At 54.0% G+C, this 18,371-nt stretch overlaps 1 protein-coding gene across 1 annotated transcript in view; it reads right to left on the bottom strand.

Annotated features, from left to right (window-relative positions):
• STUM (stum, mechanosensory transduction mediator homolog) overlaps positions 1 to 18,054 on the bottom strand; it is a 29,506-nt gene extending 11,452 nt beyond the window's left edge. The window contains 2 exon segments of the mRNA XM_045537172.1: positions 17,855 to 17,969; positions 17,971 to 18,054. Of these exon segments, the coding sequence (XP_045393128.1) occupies positions 17,855 to 17,969; positions 17,971 to 18,054 (199 nt within the window).
• Between the last annotated feature and the right edge of the window lie 317 nt (positions 18,055 to 18,371).

The following is an 18,371-nucleotide window of genomic DNA, read 5'->3' as shown; positions in this document are numbered from 1 at the left end:
GGTTCCCAAACCCATGTGACTGGCCCCCCAAGGAAACGCCCCGGTCCCGCCTGGCTCTGTACGAGGGACGGACAACCTCTCTAGCACTCTGTCCCTTCTCTTGGCCTGTAGGCCAGGCCCAGCCCCAGTGGCCCCTTCCTGTCCTGCAAAGCTCTCCTCATTCTGAGACCCGGCAATGCTGACGTCCCCCGCCTGGGGCCCTAGATGCGAATGTTCATGTGAGGTCCCCCACGTCCATGACTCCAACAGGCCTGGTCACCTGCCATTTTCACCCACTTCACATCAGTTTCCCTTCTGGAAACCGTGCCCGGAGCTTCCTTTGGGATCCTCCTCTCTCCCGTGCTGGGCCACGAAGTTTGGGTGGGACTGACCTTGGCCCCCAGCTCCCAAGCTGGGCACAGGACATGGGTCTGGCCAATCCAAGCGCCCCATTCCTGCGACCACAGTGACTGGCTCAGAGAAGGGCACCTGACTCAAACCAGCCAATGAGATTCAATCCCGGGAGTCTTACTGGACAATGAGGGGAAAAGAGGCCTCTTTTGGAAGGAAATCCTGCCATTTTCAACAACATGGATGAACCTGGAGGACGCTGTGCTAAGTGAAATAAGCCAGACACAGAGAAAAAAAAATACTGCATAATCTCACTTAAATATGGAATCTAGAAAAGTCAAATACGTAGAAACAGGGAGGAGAACAGTGGTTGCCAGGGTTGGGGGGATGGGAAATCGGAAGACGTGGGTCAAAGGGCACAAAGTTGCAGCTCTGCGGGATGAGCAAGTCTAGAGATCCAACGCACAGCACAGCGACAGTGACTGATACTGTATCATACGCAGGGAATTGCCTGGGAGAGTAGATTCCAGGTGTTCTCACGTATACAGACAGGTAGCTGTGAGGAGATGGCTGGGTTCATTTGCTCGACTGTAGGAGTCATTTCACGTTATGTATGTATATCAAAACATGCGGTTGAACACCCTAAGTATATTTATTTTTTATTTTAAAAATTGAAAATAAATAAAAAGCCCTCTTTTCGTTGGAATTGCTAGTTGAAAAGACATTGTCACCCTAGAGCCGCTGAGAGTCACTGTGTAACAAGTCCAACAAAAATTCAAACCATATAGAGAAATGGAAGTAGGGCGAAGAACTGGAAAGAGAAACTGGGTCTTTAGGACATCTTTGAGCACCTGGATCCAGCAAGGCCTGAAGTCCATGGTGCCCTGGACTTTACTGTTCTGTAAACCAATGAATTCTCTCTTCTGTTTAAACCAGCTTGAGTTGGTTTTCTAACACTTTGAATTGAAAGCGTCGTGACTAACCCGTCACCATCTGTTACCAAGGCACTATGTACACTGACTCAGTTATGGCAACGTGCCGTGAAGTAGGGACTACTAACATCAGGTTCACTGAACCTGAAGCACAAAAAGCGTAACTGACCCGGGCGAGGTTAGACAGGGCAGAGCCAGGGACGGCAGGACGGATGTGCCACTTTGGGGACCCTACAGTGTGCAGGGACTCACCTATGCAGGGATGCACAGCACTACTGTAAGCACCGCCCAGATGGCACCCATGGGTCCTGGGCCAACTCTCTGGAAAGTTGTAGATATTTTTGTAAAACAGACTGAAAAAAGTCCAGAGACTCTCAGAGTCAAAGGCTCTTATCTTTCCAATTCATTTCAATGACCTTGACCCAGGACACCTGTGCTGTGGATGCTCCTCCGTGGAGGAAGGTGATGGCAGTGGCTTCGTTGATGCCATGGGGGATAGCTTCTCACAACAGCCTATATCCTTGTCATGCCCTTTAATTCTTATTTACGGACCGTGCTTGTTGAACGGTGTCTCGCTGCCTCTCTGCTCTGGCTGTCCACGCCGATACAGCAGCTCCCACACCGCGGGCCGGGAAGCAGCTCTGGCTAAGAGGCCTCCAGCTCCCAGGAGGGCAAAGCGGGGGCATGAAGAAGGGAGAAGGTCCCGAGGGGTCCACGACCCCCCTGGGGCATCCGTGAACAGGGGCTGACAAAGACCGCATCTTAATTTTCACTAACCTCTAAATCAATTTGAACATTTCCTTTTATTATGAATGTAGACAACAACCAGAGTAATATGCAGAGAATCTGGTCTTCATCGTCGGTAGAAATTACGTACATTTCTGCTGTAGTTGAGAAGTCGATTTCTCAAACCATCTTTGGCCCTTATCACTATTTCAAAGCTACATGGTGCCCAGGAGACCCGCCGCGGGATGGCCCGATTTCGTGCATTCATAAGGAAGCACCGGGTTTCTATATACACGTTTGAAAAATATTTTGATAACTGTTTTTCAATATCACTGGGGTTTTTTTTTTAAGTATAGGTAGTAAATACATTAAAAATGCATTTAAAAAAAAAAAAAACAAAACATTATTCTGAGAAGGGGTCCCAGGCTTCTCCAGACTGCTACAGGGTCCAACGGCACCAAAACAAGGATAAGAACCTCTGGATTTCAGTCTCTGATGTCTCCTCCAGGGTCTGACGTCCCACTCTTCAACTAGGAAGGACAGAGGCCGTTTAGCTGGATGCTGGGGCTCCAGGTGCTGGGGAGGGAGACAGGTGTGAGGAGGGAAGGGCCCCCTGCGTGATGCTCGTTGGAAGAAAGGTTGCTCTGGCCAGAAGGAAGCAGGTGGAGGCAGGTGGCCTGGCCTCCGTGCATGGGAACTTTTCTCACCCTGGAGCCGTCTATAAACCGGCGGCGAGGGCATCTGTCCCTAGTTCGGAGTTTTTGCACCGTCTGGGGGAGCCGTTCTCAGATGGTTCTCTCCTCCTCTGCACACTTGCGTTTTATTTTACAGGGTGCTCACGGGCGCTGGGCATCGTCGGATGTTCTGACACTGCCAGTGTGCTTTGGATGAGCCCCGTTGCTAAGAAACAAATCCCAAATGTATCTTTAAACACACAGCTCCATAAAAGCACATTCCTCCTCACTCCACTCCACCGCGTCTTTTCTTGGGCTGCTTAAGTTCTACCAACAGCTGTTTTCCAAAAGCCACATTCGGAGCCTCAAGGAAATCCAGGGAACTGCTTGCTGCTTACCCAAACAGAGCTCGGGGCGATGGCCTTGGGCAGAGAGGAGGACACCGTGTCAGCCAACACTGGAGGGGGACAGGGGCTCAGGCCAGGGCCAAGCTAAGAGCACGAGACGGGCCCTGATACAGGGCAGACGCCCCAAGGGACTGGTGCGCTGTGGCCCTGTCCTGGGGGCTGCTTTTAGCATTTCTAAGATTTCTGACCTCACCATTCCCTGCACAAGCTGTCACTCTTGGTTCTCCTTCTTTTCCCCCAGCCCCAGGCTTTGGGGGTATCCTACACTGAGGCTCCCCAGGAGTGTTACTCAGATGGGGTACTTTTCAAGCAATGCAAGTTCCCCGGCCCCTACCCCATTCCTACTAAGACTATATCCGACTCTCTGAGGGTGGGAGCTGGAATTTTGCATTTTTACCAAGTTCGCAGGGTGTTCTGACGCACCCTGAGGTCAGAGAACCACAGTGGAGGCCGCGTATTGGCCACGATTCTGTCCCAAAGTTACAGAGCACCTGCTGCAAGCCAGGCAGGGCGACAGAGCGGAGTGAGGACCTGTCCCGAGCTCAATAGGCCCACGGTCTGGTGGCCCTGCCGGATCCCACGGCACTGGGCCTCTTGCAGCTGGAATGAGAGGGCTGGCTTCACCCCAGGACAAATCCTACAGATAATCATCTTTAATCACTATGTGAAAAGCACTCTTCTAAGACTTTATGTGTAATAACTCATTTAATCTTCAAGAGAGTCCCGTGAGGTGTGTAATATTATCCCCATTTTGTAGATGAAGAAACCGAGGCACAGAGAGGTTCGGTCACTTGCCCAAAGTCACACGGCTACCATGCGGTCGAGTGGGATCCAGGAGGTATTCCCTCAGTAAAAAAAAAGTCATACCAGAAAAGGGTCACCAGGATTTGGGGAAGTGAGCACACACGCACCTCGGCTTTGGCATTCTGGGTCCCCGACTCGCCATTGTCACACACCCTGTTGCTGGGAACCCACAGGGGCCTCTACCTCCCACTCCCTCTGAGCCGGGCAGCGAGCGCGGCAGGCGGTTCTGCTGCTGCCTACGGTTGCTGTTCAGAGAACGAAATAGGCCATTCGTTCCTGGCAGGGAGCGCAGGACCAGCCCTGCCCTTCCCGCACGGGGAGCCTTGCTCCAGCGCGTTCCCTGCCTTGGGGCTCGAGCACCCAGCGCCAGGCTCCTCCGGCACAGGGCCGCAGGTCGCAGGGGGCCAGTCCTGGGGCTGCACGTTCTCTGCTCTGCAGCCTCCTTCCCTCTCCTCCTCGCCCCCGCCCACCAGCTCCAGCCAAGCTGCCTGGTACTGATGCTTAAAAAAAAAAAAAAAACTTTCTTTTTTTTTTAATTAAATGTGTGTTTGAGGGAAGAGGCTGGAGCTGCGCTGCAGGCAGCGTTCTGGTTCCAATTCCCACTCTGGACGAGGCCGTGAGCCACATTCCCCAAGCTGTCCCTGCCAAATTCCTCTGAGCTATTTCAGGGCAAACAAAAAATGCCTGGGAAGTCCCGGGAGCAGCCCTGGCAGGCCCTGAGCAAGCCGCCCGCCCCGAACCCGCGGTGGGACACCCCACGCACATTGGCACAAGCCCCACCCGAGCCTCACTGCTGTAGGAGCCAACTTGTCACCGTGCACTGGGGCCGGTGCTCTGCGTCTTTCCGACGTGTGCAAACCGTGCACTTGACCTAGGCACAAGCTGGGCGCGGGCACACGGGCTCGCACCTCTCCGGGGCATCTCAGGTCGGGCTTCCAGGAGTGGAGAGGAGCCCCCGCCAGACACGCAGTCGGGTACCTCCTCCAATGGGTGGCCCTGTTTGCATTTCCTGCACTGCACAAACAATAGCAGTTCACACAATGGCTTTCGAGTAATTCATAATTCCTTATGATTCATAATTCTGTATGATTCAGGCCCCTCAGCGGTGCCTAGGTGCTCAATCAGGCAGCGCCTGGCACCGAATGCTCGACCTCGGTGGAATCATCTGGTGCCAACGCGCTTCCACTTTCAACTCCTTTTACTTGTCATTTCCTCTCCAAAGCGTTTTTTTAGTTATTAGGAAATTCTCTCTCTTATTTGTTCTGTTCCTCCCTCGATCTCTTTGTATATCCTCTGGGAAATAAAGTTTAATGGTAGGCCCCTGTTTGTGAGCCAAAACAAATGTCTGGCATCATTGATAAAAATTATGCCGTTTGGTGCCACTGGGACCATCCATCTCTTCTTCTAATTAAATCTGTTTTTCCTCAAGCACCAGCATTCAAGATGAATATAAAACTATTTCTTATTCAATGTTTTCTTAACAGCTAATATTGTGTTTTTGCTTTCTTTTATTTTCCATTGCAAATGTTCGGCAGTTCAGGATTGTGCATTAAATGGGATTTTTGAGCCAATCTGGTTAAAAGAGAAAAAAAAATCCTCGGGCTCCTCCCCTCCCCTCGGGTAGCTCCAGGATGGCTAGTCCTCAAAGGGTTTTTGAAACCAAGGTTTGGAGAGAGAATTCAGGTCAGCCCAGCCTCGGCAGGACCATTGATTAGCAGAGCGGGTGCCCAGGACTCACCACCCCATTAGCTTCATGGCGGGCATGGGCTGGCTCCTTCTCCCCAACCCGGTCCACTTCCCAGAAGCCTCTTGTGTCAGTTGTGTTGTTAAGGGATCCAGGTTTCTTCCAAAACATAGATTCTTGGAATCTTATTTGTAGCATTTGAGGGAAGCAGCGTTGGGGTTGCTGCCAAATTCACCACCTACTTTCCCCCCAACACTGCATATCAACCTCAGCCTTCAATGTGCAAAAATCCCCACAAAAAATCATGTTTATGGAAATGATATCGCCATGGCAACTGTAAAGGTCTCACAAGTATTTTTAAAATAGCAAATTAACAAAACCCACTTATAAAAACCTAAAATCTGTTCCTTTATGGGAATTAGTGAACACACGGACTCTAACAAATACAAAATGTGTTTTGTGACCTGGTGGCAGAAAGTCAGTCAAAAGGGCTCTTGACCCTGGATTAATTGGGGGCAGAGGGTTGAATTTGTGAAAGCAAAGTTTGACTTTTTTTTTTAATGAGAGGTTGCACTTTGAATTTATTCTGGAAAATGACACCAAGATCTTCTGGTGCAGAAAAATGCAAGTAAGAGGCCTGAATTGCAGAAATACTAATTTATTACTTTCTATTTTTCTCATCGCTGATATTATTACCTTCCCCACTCTGCAAGACTATTCCATTTTTAACTCATAGGTTTTTAGCAGTTGCATAAGCTTCTGCTGCTGTGATTTAGCCCAGCTGAATCTCTTTTATAAAACCTGCTTCTCAGAAATCTGCACACAAATCACACAGGAGGGGGAAAAAAAAAAAAAAACGGATTCAGAAGTACCCTACTAGAACCTTTTTGCTTTTTAAAAATGTAATTGGTATGGCTATCAAAAGGGATCCTTTTAAGTAGATGATGCACTAATTTTTGGTGTCTTTTGTAAAGCCTTAAAATGTAACAGGCATATTTTGATGACTTTTCTCATAACAAAGAATCACTGGGGGCTTTCACACTTCAAACAGCAGAGGTTCTTTCTGTGAGGGGAGGAAGAAAAATCAAACCATGCAACTGATGATTTCATTCCTTAGCTGGTCTCAGTCTCCAAAGGAGGGGAGATGGGAGGGAAGGGGGGGCCAGAAAGGCAAAACGACGGGTCCGAGGGAGTAAGAAGGAGACTGGACTGAGTAGTGATTTGCCTTCAGTGTCTTCTGTTTATGGCATGAAGAGTAAGGAGGAATCGCTGTGAAGTCTGAGCACAAACCACAGGCTGGGCAGGTGTTGCCTCTTCCAGAATTAGGGCTGCAGGTGAAGGAGGGAAATGGCATTCCTGGTGGCAGCGAAGCTTCCAGCCTTCTGGGCTTCCTGCGAGGAGGGCGGGCTGAGCCCTGGATTCTGCCACTGAGGAACCCTCTGGGCAGGAGGGGCAGCCAGAGACCCCTGAGCCAAGTGCCTGGGGTGGCAGTGGGGGGACCAGAAATGCCCTGGAAGGAGCCAGGGTGGGGAGCCCCACCCTTCCCCCTCCCGCCCCCTCTCGCAGCCCACGGGGGACTGAGGCAGCTCCTGGGCACCCACAGCCCCTTGGAAGCCGGACCCCCACGCCTCTCAGACGCCAGGAAGCTCCGGCTGCATGGACTGGCTGCTCCCGAGCTTCCAGGAGGAAGGAAAACTGCGTTAAAAACCAACTTCTTTAGGAAAACCAGGTGCAGGGGGTGGGGACGGGGGTGAGAGCAGGGAGCAATGGTGGTGCCAAGGCTGGCGGTCCGGGACCCCACGGACCAGTCAGGGGTGCAACAAACAAAGCTCTCTGTTTGCATGGGAGGGGCCCGGCGGGAAGCAAAGACCCTCGCCCTTAATGAAGGGACTCTTGGCAGAGGTGGACCCCGAGAACCAAGGAAGGAGACTGAGATGTTGGTGACACCCCAGGGCCTGAGGGGACAGAGAGCGGGGAAAGGTGCCATTGAGTGTGGAGGGGGCTGGGGCGGGGGAAGGGGGCTGCAGCATGGAAGCCGTGGTCACAGACAGGAAGTTGGGGGGAAAGGGCAGCTGATACCCCAACCTCTCCTCTGCTTCCTTCCATGCCTGCCAGTGGCCCCCACTGGCCAAGACACCCGGAAGGCCGAGGGCGAGGGCGCTGGCCGGGCAGGCCGTGGAGGTCGGCCTCCTTGGGCCCGGAGCAGGCCAGGGAGGGGGAGGCATGGAGGCGGGAGGGGCAGTGCAGGGGAACCAGCCGGCCCACCCTCCAAGCCTCCTCGCCTGCCCACCCTGCAAGGGCAAGGCTTCTGCTGGTTCAGAACCTGAAAGCACGACAGGGGTCAGGCTGCGGGTCTCAGCCCTCCATCGGGGGCACCAGGCTGCGGCAGAGCTCGCACGCACTCCCTGACATCGCCTGCACAATGCACACGGCCCTGATGTTATCCAACTACTCAGCACAAACAAGGAGGCAAGAGTAACCACCACTCCTGCCTCGACGGGTAGAAAGTGGAGCCTGGCAGGGACAGGGAGCTCCATCGGGCCAGCCGTGCGGCTGTGCCAGGGCGGGAATGAGAGGCTGGGATTCCAGATCTCAGCCCTGTGAAGGCCACACTCTCCTTGAGGAAGGGACGGTTTCCCGGCTCACTGCCAGTCAGCAAGCGGGGGACATTCTACCGGGTGCCCTGCATGGGCCCCGCGCCGGAGGAAGATGCACAGAAAAGGTGTAGTGGACGAGATAAATTAGAAAATCCAAATCAGAGTGGCAGGTAGACCAGGTAATCCCAAGGAGTGGACGCTTGGCTTTAATGCACATTCCACCGTCACCCACCCACCCCCAGCCAGGGTCAGCTGTCCTCAGACACATGTGAAGGATCACGTGCATTTCCCCTCTCGTGCTTGGTGGCAGTGCCAGTCCCTGAAGTCTGGGGATAGGGGGTGGGGAACCCCGTGCGGAATATGGAATGATGGGAAGGAAACAGCCCTGGGAGGCATAACCACTCTCCCCCTCCCTCCCCTGGGTCCTCCTGCAGGGAGCGCTCTGGCTGCTCTCCAAGCATGTCCGGAGAACCTGCATCTGGACACAGGGTAGGCCCAGCTCCTGAGTCCCCAGGGAAAAGCACACCGGGAGACCCAGCACGCCTGCAGCACGAGATGTGTTGGACTCAGAAGAGACACTAGCAGGAAAAATAAACCACACCGTGCCCCCTCCCCCAAGAGTAGGCCCCAGCAATCGGGTATCTTGCCGGACATGTGGTTTTTCTGTGTTTTCTCTCCCTTTGGCCCAGATCAGTTCCCGAGCACCGAGGCTCCTCTTCTCGAGGAGCAGCAGCCTCAGAGTCCAGCTGTGGGTGGGGGGACCCAAGACCACCCATGCCTTGTGGCCAAGCCTGTGGGGGAGGGTGCATCAGAGGGCCCCACCCCTTCTGCCTCCAGCCTCAGAACCCCAGCTCCTGGGGCCTAAGATGGTTATGTTTACATTTGTTTCCTTGTGAGTCAGGCCACAGGGTGATTCCTGGAAAGATTCCACTTGCACGTTCAACCCACATGACCTCTCAGAGCAGCCGGGGCTGAGGGCAGCTCTCCCTGCTCTCTTGGAGAGGCGCAGCCACTGGCCATTGGTCTGAGCTGGTTTCTTTGGAGTCCAGGCATGATTCCTGGATTCCACACTGAGATGTCAAAAAGTGGAATAACCAAGAAAATAAAGACTTCTCCAAAACAGCTCTGCAGCACCGGGAACTGCTGTTGGCTGAAGCATTCGGCTCCCGATCAGTCCCAAAGGAAGGCTGCAAACGCGGCCTATTTGGGCACAATGGGCCACTGAAGGGGATCAGATGGTGTGCCCTGACCCCAGCCCCTGGGACACTCCAGCCCAGGCTTGGGGAGCAGAGACATGCCTCATGCTCCCACACGGCTGCAGTAAACTTTTTTTTTTTTTGAAACAGAGTCTCGCTCTGCTGCCTGGGCTAGATTGAGTGCCGTGGCGTCAGCCTAGCTCACAGCAACCTCAAACACCTGGGCTGAAGCGATCCTCCTGCCTCAGCCTCCTGAGTAGCTGGCACTACAGGCATGCGCCACCATGCCCAGCTAATTTTTTTCTGTATATATTTTAGTTGGCCAGATAATTTCTTTCTATTTTTAGTAGACACGGGGTCTCGCTCTTGCTCAGGCTGGCCTCGAACTCCTGACCTCGAGTGATCCTCCCGCCTCGGCCTCCCAGAGTGCTAGGATTACAGGCGTGAGCCCCTGCGCCCGGCCCTGCAGTAAACTTTTGTGTGTCTCTGGGACTTCCATGGTAGGGGTCCCTGGGAAAGTGTCCTTTGGGGCCGAGGTTTGCAAACCAATGTTACCTGTGCCGTGACTTTCTGCGGCCCCCAGAAGGCCCCTGACTGGCTTTGGGCTGGGGGACCTTAAGTGATGAGAGGGAAGATGTGAGTTCTTGGGGTCCAGTAGTTTGGATTTAGGTGCAATGGCTATGTCTGAGCTGCATGACCATGTTTGGCATTTTGCCATATAACTTATTTATTTATTTATTTATTTATTTTGAGACAGAGTCTCACTCTGTCGCCCCAGCTAGAGTGCCGTGGCGTCAGCCTTGCCATATAATTTAACTTTTTATCTTGATATACTTCCAAACTGGCAGAAACGTTGCGAGAATAATACGAAGAACCGTCTACCCTACATTTTACCGCATTTGTCTCGTCATTTTCTCTCTTTCTCTCGTCACATTCTTATGTATTTTTTCTGAACCGTTTGTGAATAAGCCGTCTGCATCGTGGCCCTTTATTCCTTAATAGTTCAGTGTGTGTTTCCAGAGAACAAAGATAAGCTTTTGTATGTTCAGAGTGCAGTTATCACACTTAGGAAGTTTCATATTGATACGATATTTGATCTAATCTACAGTTTAGAGTCCACTTTTTTTCAATTGTCTCAGCAATGACATTGGCATTCTTTTTCCCTCCAGCACAGGATCCGATCCAATCCAAGCTCACGCCTCGCAGAAAGTAATCACGTGTTTTATTCTCTTTTAAACTTTCATGACTTTCCCCCTAGATTTAGAGTTTATCGCCCAAACCATCCTTTATTAAGAAGGTTTATTAAGATCGATCCCCTGCATGCTCCTCCCACACCCACCAGTCCTTAGCTACACACCTGCCAGGGCACAGGGCAATTACGGACGGTGGCCCTGCTCTTCTCAGCGACATCACAACTGCTCCAGTGAGTCCCCACAGCGGGGGCCACCTGTCCATGCTCCTCCCCTGACAGGTCAGGGGACCCAGGACTCCCGGGGGACACACGCGCTGTGGCACGACACATCTGCTCCCCTCCTGAGACCTCTGTCCCTTACTTCCCTCTGAGCTAGGAAGGCTGAGAAGTGACACGAAAGCCGTGTCCCTTGGATAAGGGCTCACTAGGTTAAAGGAACAAGGGCCTGGGCTTGGTTCCACCTTTCCAACCAGTGGTCCGTGTGCGTAAGTAGCCTCACGTCAACAAATGCCGACCAGGAGAGCACTAGGTGCTATGCGAGGTTGGAGATGGATAAAGCCAGTCCCTCCCCTCAAGGAGATGACTTCACGTACGAGGACTGAGACAGAAGCAAAAGAACCAGAATTTCATGCAGCGCAAGAGCAATGTCCTAAGTGACCTGACCACCCTGAGGAAGGAAGAGCCCACCTCACTGGAGTGGTCGAGAAAGGCTTTCAGAGGAGGGCATTTGAGATGGGCCTTGAAGATTGGGTAGGAGTTCAACAGTGATGGTGGCGGAGGGTGCACCAGGCAGGGGGTACAGCAGGAGCGACAACACTCCTAAATAAAGGACTAAATAAAGCGAGGGAAAGAGTAGGTGAAGCTCCCTAGACCCTTGTGGAATATGAACTTCGTTCCACGGACACTGGGGAGCTATTGAAGGTTTCAGAGCAGAAGTGCAATGATCAGAGCTGAGACACGAGTAGAGATGTGCTTAATCTGCTGACAGAAATTCTACTAAAACAGAAATGTAATATTAGATCAGTACCACCCCCAGATTCACCGCAGCACTATTCACAATAGCCGAGATTCGGAACCAACCCCAGTGTCCGTCGGCGACTGGATAAATAAAATGCGGCACCTATGCAAAATGGAATACTGTTCAGACTCAGAAAAGAAAGAAAAGTCTGTCATTTGCAACAACGTGGATGGAACTGGAGAAGATTGTGCTGAGTGAAATGTCAGGCACAGAAAGACAGATACTGCATGTTCTCACTGACATGTGGAATCCAAAAGAATCCAACTCACGGACGCAGAGTAGCATGATGGCTGCAGAGGCCGGGGGCTTGGGGAACAGGAAGATGATCGTCAAAGGATACAAAATCTCAGGAGAAATATGACTTTTTTCTTTTCCTGAGTTCTATTGTACCATGTGGCGAACATAGTTAATAATATTGTACATTTCAAAATTGCTCAGGGAGTAAATCTCAAATGTTCTCACCACAAAAAGTGTGAAGTATTTGCTAAACATGAACGAGCTTGATTTAATTATTCCACATTGTATTCATAATTAATAGCATCCCTTTGTGCCCCACTAATTTATACGATTATCAATTGCCAACTTACAATTTAAAACACACAGGAGATTTTGCTAATGTTAATGACAATAATCCCCTTCTGATCATGGAGTGCTTTCAGTCGACAGAGCATAATGACCTTGTGAGGTGCCCGAGCGGGATTATTGTTTCCATTTTACAGATGGGGAAACTGAGGCTCGGAGAGGCTAAGTGACCTGCTCAAGGTTCCACGCCATTGAGGAACCAGAATTAGGTCTCGAGCCTCCCGCCTTCTAGTTTGCCTCCCTCTCCATAATGCCTTGTGGCATCGGAAATCTGTGTAGAACTGGAAATGTTACTTGGTTTGGGCTTTCCAGGTCATTCTGCTCAGCCTGTTGCTCATTTCCCAAGCTGCCAAGATCACCAGGAAAGCATTCCCTCACCGCTGCAGACTGCAGCTGACCCTCCTCCGTTAAGCACGCACCACTGCCTACATCAATTAGAGTCTCCCTTCCCACTAGACTGTCAGCTTCCTGCAGGCAGGGACTGCATTTTCTCCGACTCTGCACTCCAGCTCTGAGCACGCCCTGGCCCACTGTACACAGTGGGCGTCTGCAGAGTGAAATGCAGCCAGAGGCACTCGGAAGCCAGTGCCCCTCCGCTTAGCGCACTGTCTACACTGCATCGAGACAGACTTCCTCTGGGTCCGCAGTTACCCGACCACGTCTGCTCCCGGCAGCAGCTAGGTTCCCCGCCACGTCTCAGAAGAAACACTATGCTGTGCACACATCGACTTCAAATTACCCTTGAAATGGGGCAGGTCCAAACTGAGATGTGCTGTAAGTATCAACTACACGCCACATTTTGAAAACGTAATACGCAAGAAAAGAAATATAAAATATCTCATTAATAATTTTTATATTGATTATATGCTGAAACGATAATACTTCAAATATTGGGTTCAATGAAATATATTATTAAGATTATTAAGGTTTATTTCACCTATTCTTTTTTTTACTTTTTATAAGAAGATAGTTACGTGCTGGAACATTTTAAATCCCATATGTGACTCATATCGTATTTCTATTGCAAGGTTCTGGCTTAGGGCCTGGCAGGTCGTGATAAGGGCTTGAGCTTTCACTGTGAGTGACATGGGAGCCACTTGAGGGTTCTGAGCTCAGCAGTGACATGATCTGACTCGCTTGTGTTCTGCAGGGATCACTCTGGTCGCCATGGCAAGGACAGAATGCACGGGATGTCAGCAAAGGCAAGCAGACCCTTTAAGATGCCACTGCAGCCATTCGGGAGACGAAGGCCTGGGGCAGAGCGTGGTGGGAAGCGGTCAGATGCTGCACAGATGCGGGAAGCAGAGCCAAGAGCACTTCCTGACAGACGGGGCGTGGGGCGCGGGCAGAAGAGGAGTCAAGGATGAGTCCCAGTTTTTGGCCTGAGCGGCTGGAAGGACGCCAGATGCTGAGACGGGGAAGGCTGAAGGAGCAGCTGGTTTGGGGAAGACCTGGCGTTTGGTTTGGGATGAGTTAAGTCCGGGATGCCTTTTGCTTTCCAAGTGGAGATGCTGAGATGGTCCAAGGATGTAAGACTCGGGAGTTCAGGGCAGAGGTCTGAGCTGGGGCATCTGAAGTTGGAAGTCATTATCATAAGGATGCAATGTGAAGCCCAGAGACAGGGCAAGGTCACCAAGGGAGTGGTCATAGGCAGAAAGGAGAAGATCGAGTGCCCTGGGGGACCCCCAAGGTCAAAGGTTGCCGAGAGGAGGAAAGGAAACAGAGAAGGAGCCACGAGGCAAAAAGAAAACCAGGAGAGAGTGGTGGTCCGGTGCCAAGTGAAGAAAGCATCTCAAGGAGGAGGGAGGGAGCAACTGTGGCCAACGCCACTGAGAGGCCCGGGAAGAGGAAGACAGAGACCTGACCACGGGACTTAGCAACCTGGAGGAGACTGGCGACCCTGACACATGCAGCTTAGGTGGGCGGTGGAGGCAAAACCATGATTAGAGTGAGTTCACAAGAAAATGAGAGAGGGGGGATTGCAGACAACAAATACACACAACTCTCTCAAGGAATGTAGCTGTAAAGGGGAGCAAAGAGATGGACAATAGCCAGAGGGGATGTAGGATCAGGACAGGCTATTTGAAAAAGACGGGGGACAATTTCGGCATGTGTGTGTGCTGCTGGGAAGGAGCCAGTAGACAAGAGAAAGATTGACGATGCCAGAAAGAGTGGGAATGCTGATGTTTTTCCAGTCTCCCGAGAGTGTGCTTATATTGCTTTCTCATGTTTCACCAACTTGAGACAGCCTGTGTCGCCTTTCTGCTATGACACACAAGAGTCAGCTTGCTTCTGTCACCGCTCTTCTCACTGCGCCTCTTGCTCCCACATCATCCCAGCATCTCACTATTGTCCTTTATCCCAACATCGTCACTGTTTCAGTTTATCTACTGGTCATTTTGGTGCCTTTATTTCTTAGTCTATTAACTGTAGACAGTGTCCCTTGATTTCCCACTTTGTACGACAAGGGTGTCCATGCCTTCAGCCAGGTTGTAGAGCAGCCCCCATCTGAGACCGGCCATTGTCACGAGAGAGGGAAAAGGATGATGGTGGAACCTCACAATGCAGAGTCTGCTCGGCAGGGCCTATGTCATTGCCACTCGCTTGCGGTTTGACCAACGCAAGTCACATGGCCAAGCCTGGTATCGGTGGGCAGGGGAGGAAGTATTCCCCTCCCACCAGAGGTGGGCAAGCCACACGGTACCAGGTGGTGGCGTGCCATCCTCTTTTCGGGGAGGACAGTGAATAATTGGGAACAGTAATTTAACAGATCACAACTCCACTTCTCTATTCTACTCTCCAACTTCTGCAAGCTGTGTTTTTCATTTTATGTTGCCAAGGTGGAAAACATCTATACGACAGAGAAGGCAAGTGCTTGGGCCACATAATACATTTTCTCAGCATGGTCTAGCCTAACACAGCTCCTTCTGGGAGGCTTTCTCTGAACCCCCTCTCCTACCCGCCCCCCCAAGGAAGAATTAATTGCTGCTAAAACACTCTGTTCCTGCTGCCATCATAGCACTTATCCAATTCAAACAAAATTTCCATCCATTTTCCTCAATGGTCTGTGACGTCTTGACTTGATTTATTCATCGTCACATCCTCAGTGCCTGGGATGGGCAGACCCGGCCATGCACATTCAGTTGTTGCAGGGCTTCAGATGAGCCAGGAGGCCTTGAAGAAGTGGATCTGAGCCAGGGGGTGGGGATTTCCAAGAGCTGGGGCCATTCCAACTACTCCTGGGGGAAGGGTGGCAAAAAAATACCTGCACGGTTCGCCTCCTGCGCTGCTTTGCTATGCAGGACTCCACTGCAGGTGCAAAGAGGAGCAGAGGGATCAAAGGTGCTTCTGCACCCAGAGATGGGCCCGGTGCTCGGTTCTGCAGAACAGCAGAGAGCAAGAAGGACTCACTGTCTCCAGAGAGTTTCCAACACGCCAGACCGTGGGCTTTATGTAATCATATGTTATCTTCCCAGCAACCCACAGAGGTAAGTGGGTGTCCCCGGCTTGCAGATGAGAAACACTACCACGGATCAGGAGTCCCCCACTCTGTGTGGAGAAGAGCAGGCACTTGGGCACCCGGCAAACTGCACGACAGCAACCAAAGCAAAATGGAAAAAATGCCTGGATTATGTCACTGAGAATTCAGAAATTTGTACACCTATGGCTCATACAAAAATCCCATAGGGCTGGGCACAGCGGCTCGTGCCTGTAATCCCAGCACTTCAGGAGGCTGAGGAGGGAGGATGGCTTGAGCCCAGGGGTTTAAGACCAGCCTGGGCAACACAGAGAGACCCCCATCTCTACAAAAAAATAGAAAAATTAGCTGGGCGTGGTGGCATGTGCCTGTAGTCCCAGGTGCTCTGGAGGCTGCGGCAGGAGGATCACTTGAGACCAGGAGCTGGAGGCTGCAGTGAGCTAGGATCGTGCCACTGCCCTCCAGCCTGGGTGACAGAGAGACCCTGCCTCGGTAAGAAAAAAATCCCGTAGGATCCTGATCTAACAAAAGGAAATGTGAAGGCGGATCCCCAGGGCAGGGGGCAGGGGGCAGGGGTGGGAATGGTGGCCTTTGGCCAGATGCTGCCAGTGCAGGGAGCTAAGGCTGGGAAAGGCTCCTAGCGAGGGGAGCCCCCGGCGGGCACGCACAGGTGCACGGGCAGGCAGCTGCTGTCTCCCGGGCGGGCGGGTCTCCCGCAAGGTGGTTCCCTCGTGCAGCAGCGACTCGGTGCAGCCCCTCCCACCCGGCACCGACGCATCTGTTTCCGCAAAAGACCACAGGGTGGCATTTACTTCGCCACTTTAAAAAAAAAAAGTGGAATCCAGACGCGTTCTGGCTCACGATCTTCACCTCCTCCAGAGAGACGGACAGGCAGTCTCTTCCCTCTAGCAGGTGGGAACCGGTGACACAACGAAATTAGCATCCGCTTGCTCCCCTGCAGCGGCTAAATGCGCAAAGAGAGCTGGTCTGTAACACGGAGGGAGAAGCCCAGCCGACGACCACTTAACTTGCCGCTCGGACGGGCGGCTCGGGCCGCAGCCCCCCGGGGCAGAAAGACCAGCAGGCAGCAGGGGAAGGGGACACGCCCGGCGTGGGTGGGTGTGGCCTTGGCTGCCACCGCAGCGACAGCCCCTGCTCAGCAGGCTGAGAGCGCGGAGGCCGTGGGAAAGGCCACAGTGAAACAGAAAACCGCTTCAGCTGACCCGGCCCTTGGGAACTGGAGCGGGCGGCAGGGGCGGGCTTTCTCCTGGAGCGGCGCGGGGTGCCTGCCTCTCCCGCCCCGCAGGAGAGGGGACACCGCTCAGCACGCAGGGACGGCCAGTGCCACGAGCTGGAGGTGGGGAGGGGGCGCGCAGGCAAAGGGTTAAGGGAATGATGGTCGGGAAAACTCGTTCCCTGCCTCTACTCACCCTTTGGCACCATCTCTTGTGATGTGCCTCTATTTTAAAATTGGGGACACCAGTGATGCCACCGGAGCCCCTACAGGCAGCCGGAGTCCGACACAGAATGACACCGGAGCGCTGCCCTCCATCGGGAACGGAAAGGGTCGGAGGGAGTCTGGGGTCGTCGCTGGCCAGACGCGGTTCAAGCCCGCGCGCGCGCAAACTGATAAAGCACCCCCTGCCCGGGCGCCCCGCGCGGTGCGGGCGGAAGCGCAGGCTCCCCCGAAGGAGGCGAGGGAGACTAGCTGGAGTCCTTGTCCCCACGCTGTCCCTACCCCGCGAGCCGACGCGGGGTGTCTCCCAAGACCGGCTTGGTCCCCCCCTGTCCCCAGCTCAGCCGACTTCTCGGACGACGCTCGGAGCTGAGTCCCCGGACCCCCTCCTGCCCCGCCGCGCTCCCCTTGGGGAAAGGGGCTCACGGAAGGATGCGGGCGACGGAGACAAGGGGCAGAATTCGGGGCCCCCGGGGGGGGAGCCTCCCCGGAGCTGGGGGAGCCATCCGGGCCGCCGCCCGCGGGCTCCACCGTTCTCCCCCAAAGTTTCCGGCTCTTTGGGGCCCGGCCACCTCGCCTGCGGGTCGCAGACCCCCGCGGGGCACCTCCTCTCCGGGGTGCCCGCTCCACGCGCTTTGCCACCTGCCGGGGGGACGCGTGGGCGCGGTGCTCGCCGCGGGGGGGGCCGCCCGAGGGTCTCGCGCCGCGCCCAGCGCCTCCCCCGCGCGCCTCCCGCAGCGGGTCCCGGGCCGCGGGGGTCGCGGCCGCCGCGTCTTACCCAGTCCCGGCACGAAAGTGTTGAGGAAGAGGCAGATGACAGCCACGGGGAAGGGCATGTAGGGGATGGCGGCGCGCAGGGGGCCCTTCTTCTCGCGGACCTGCACCACCACCCCCGCTGGAGGAGGACGCCCCCCGGGGGTCCGCCGCCGCCGCCGCCGCCGCCGCCGCCGTCTCGGGGTCTTTGAGCGAAGGCTCCATGGTGGGGCGCGGTCTCCGGGCTGCGGCGGCCCGGGCTGGCGCCCAGCGCACGGGGACAGGCGACGGGCGGCTCCCGGCTCCGCGCGGGGCTCAGGCGGCCGGCGGAGAATCCCGCCCTCCGCGTCCCCACGCGCCCGGCCTCTGCCGCGCGCTCGCCGCGCTCCCGCACCCCCGCGGAGGGCGGGGAGGGCGGCGCGACACGCGGTGACAGCGCTGCGACGCCCCTCCTCGCCGGGCCCCTTCCCCGCCCCCTCTCCGCCCCCCGCCGGCCAAAGACGCCGCGCGTGGGGAACGGAAAATCAGGGCGAAGAGAAAAG

The sequence above is a fragment of the Lemur catta genome, chromosome 25 (assembly GCF_020740605.2).
Source record: "Lemur catta isolate mLemCat1 chromosome 25, mLemCat1.pri, whole genome shotgun sequence".
In the NCBI taxonomy this organism is placed as follows: domain Eukaryota; kingdom Metazoa; phylum Chordata; class Mammalia; order Primates; family Lemuridae; genus Lemur; species Lemur catta.
The sequence above is the reverse complement of the archived record's forward strand: the minus strand, read 5'-3'. Positions and strand labels throughout refer to the sequence as shown.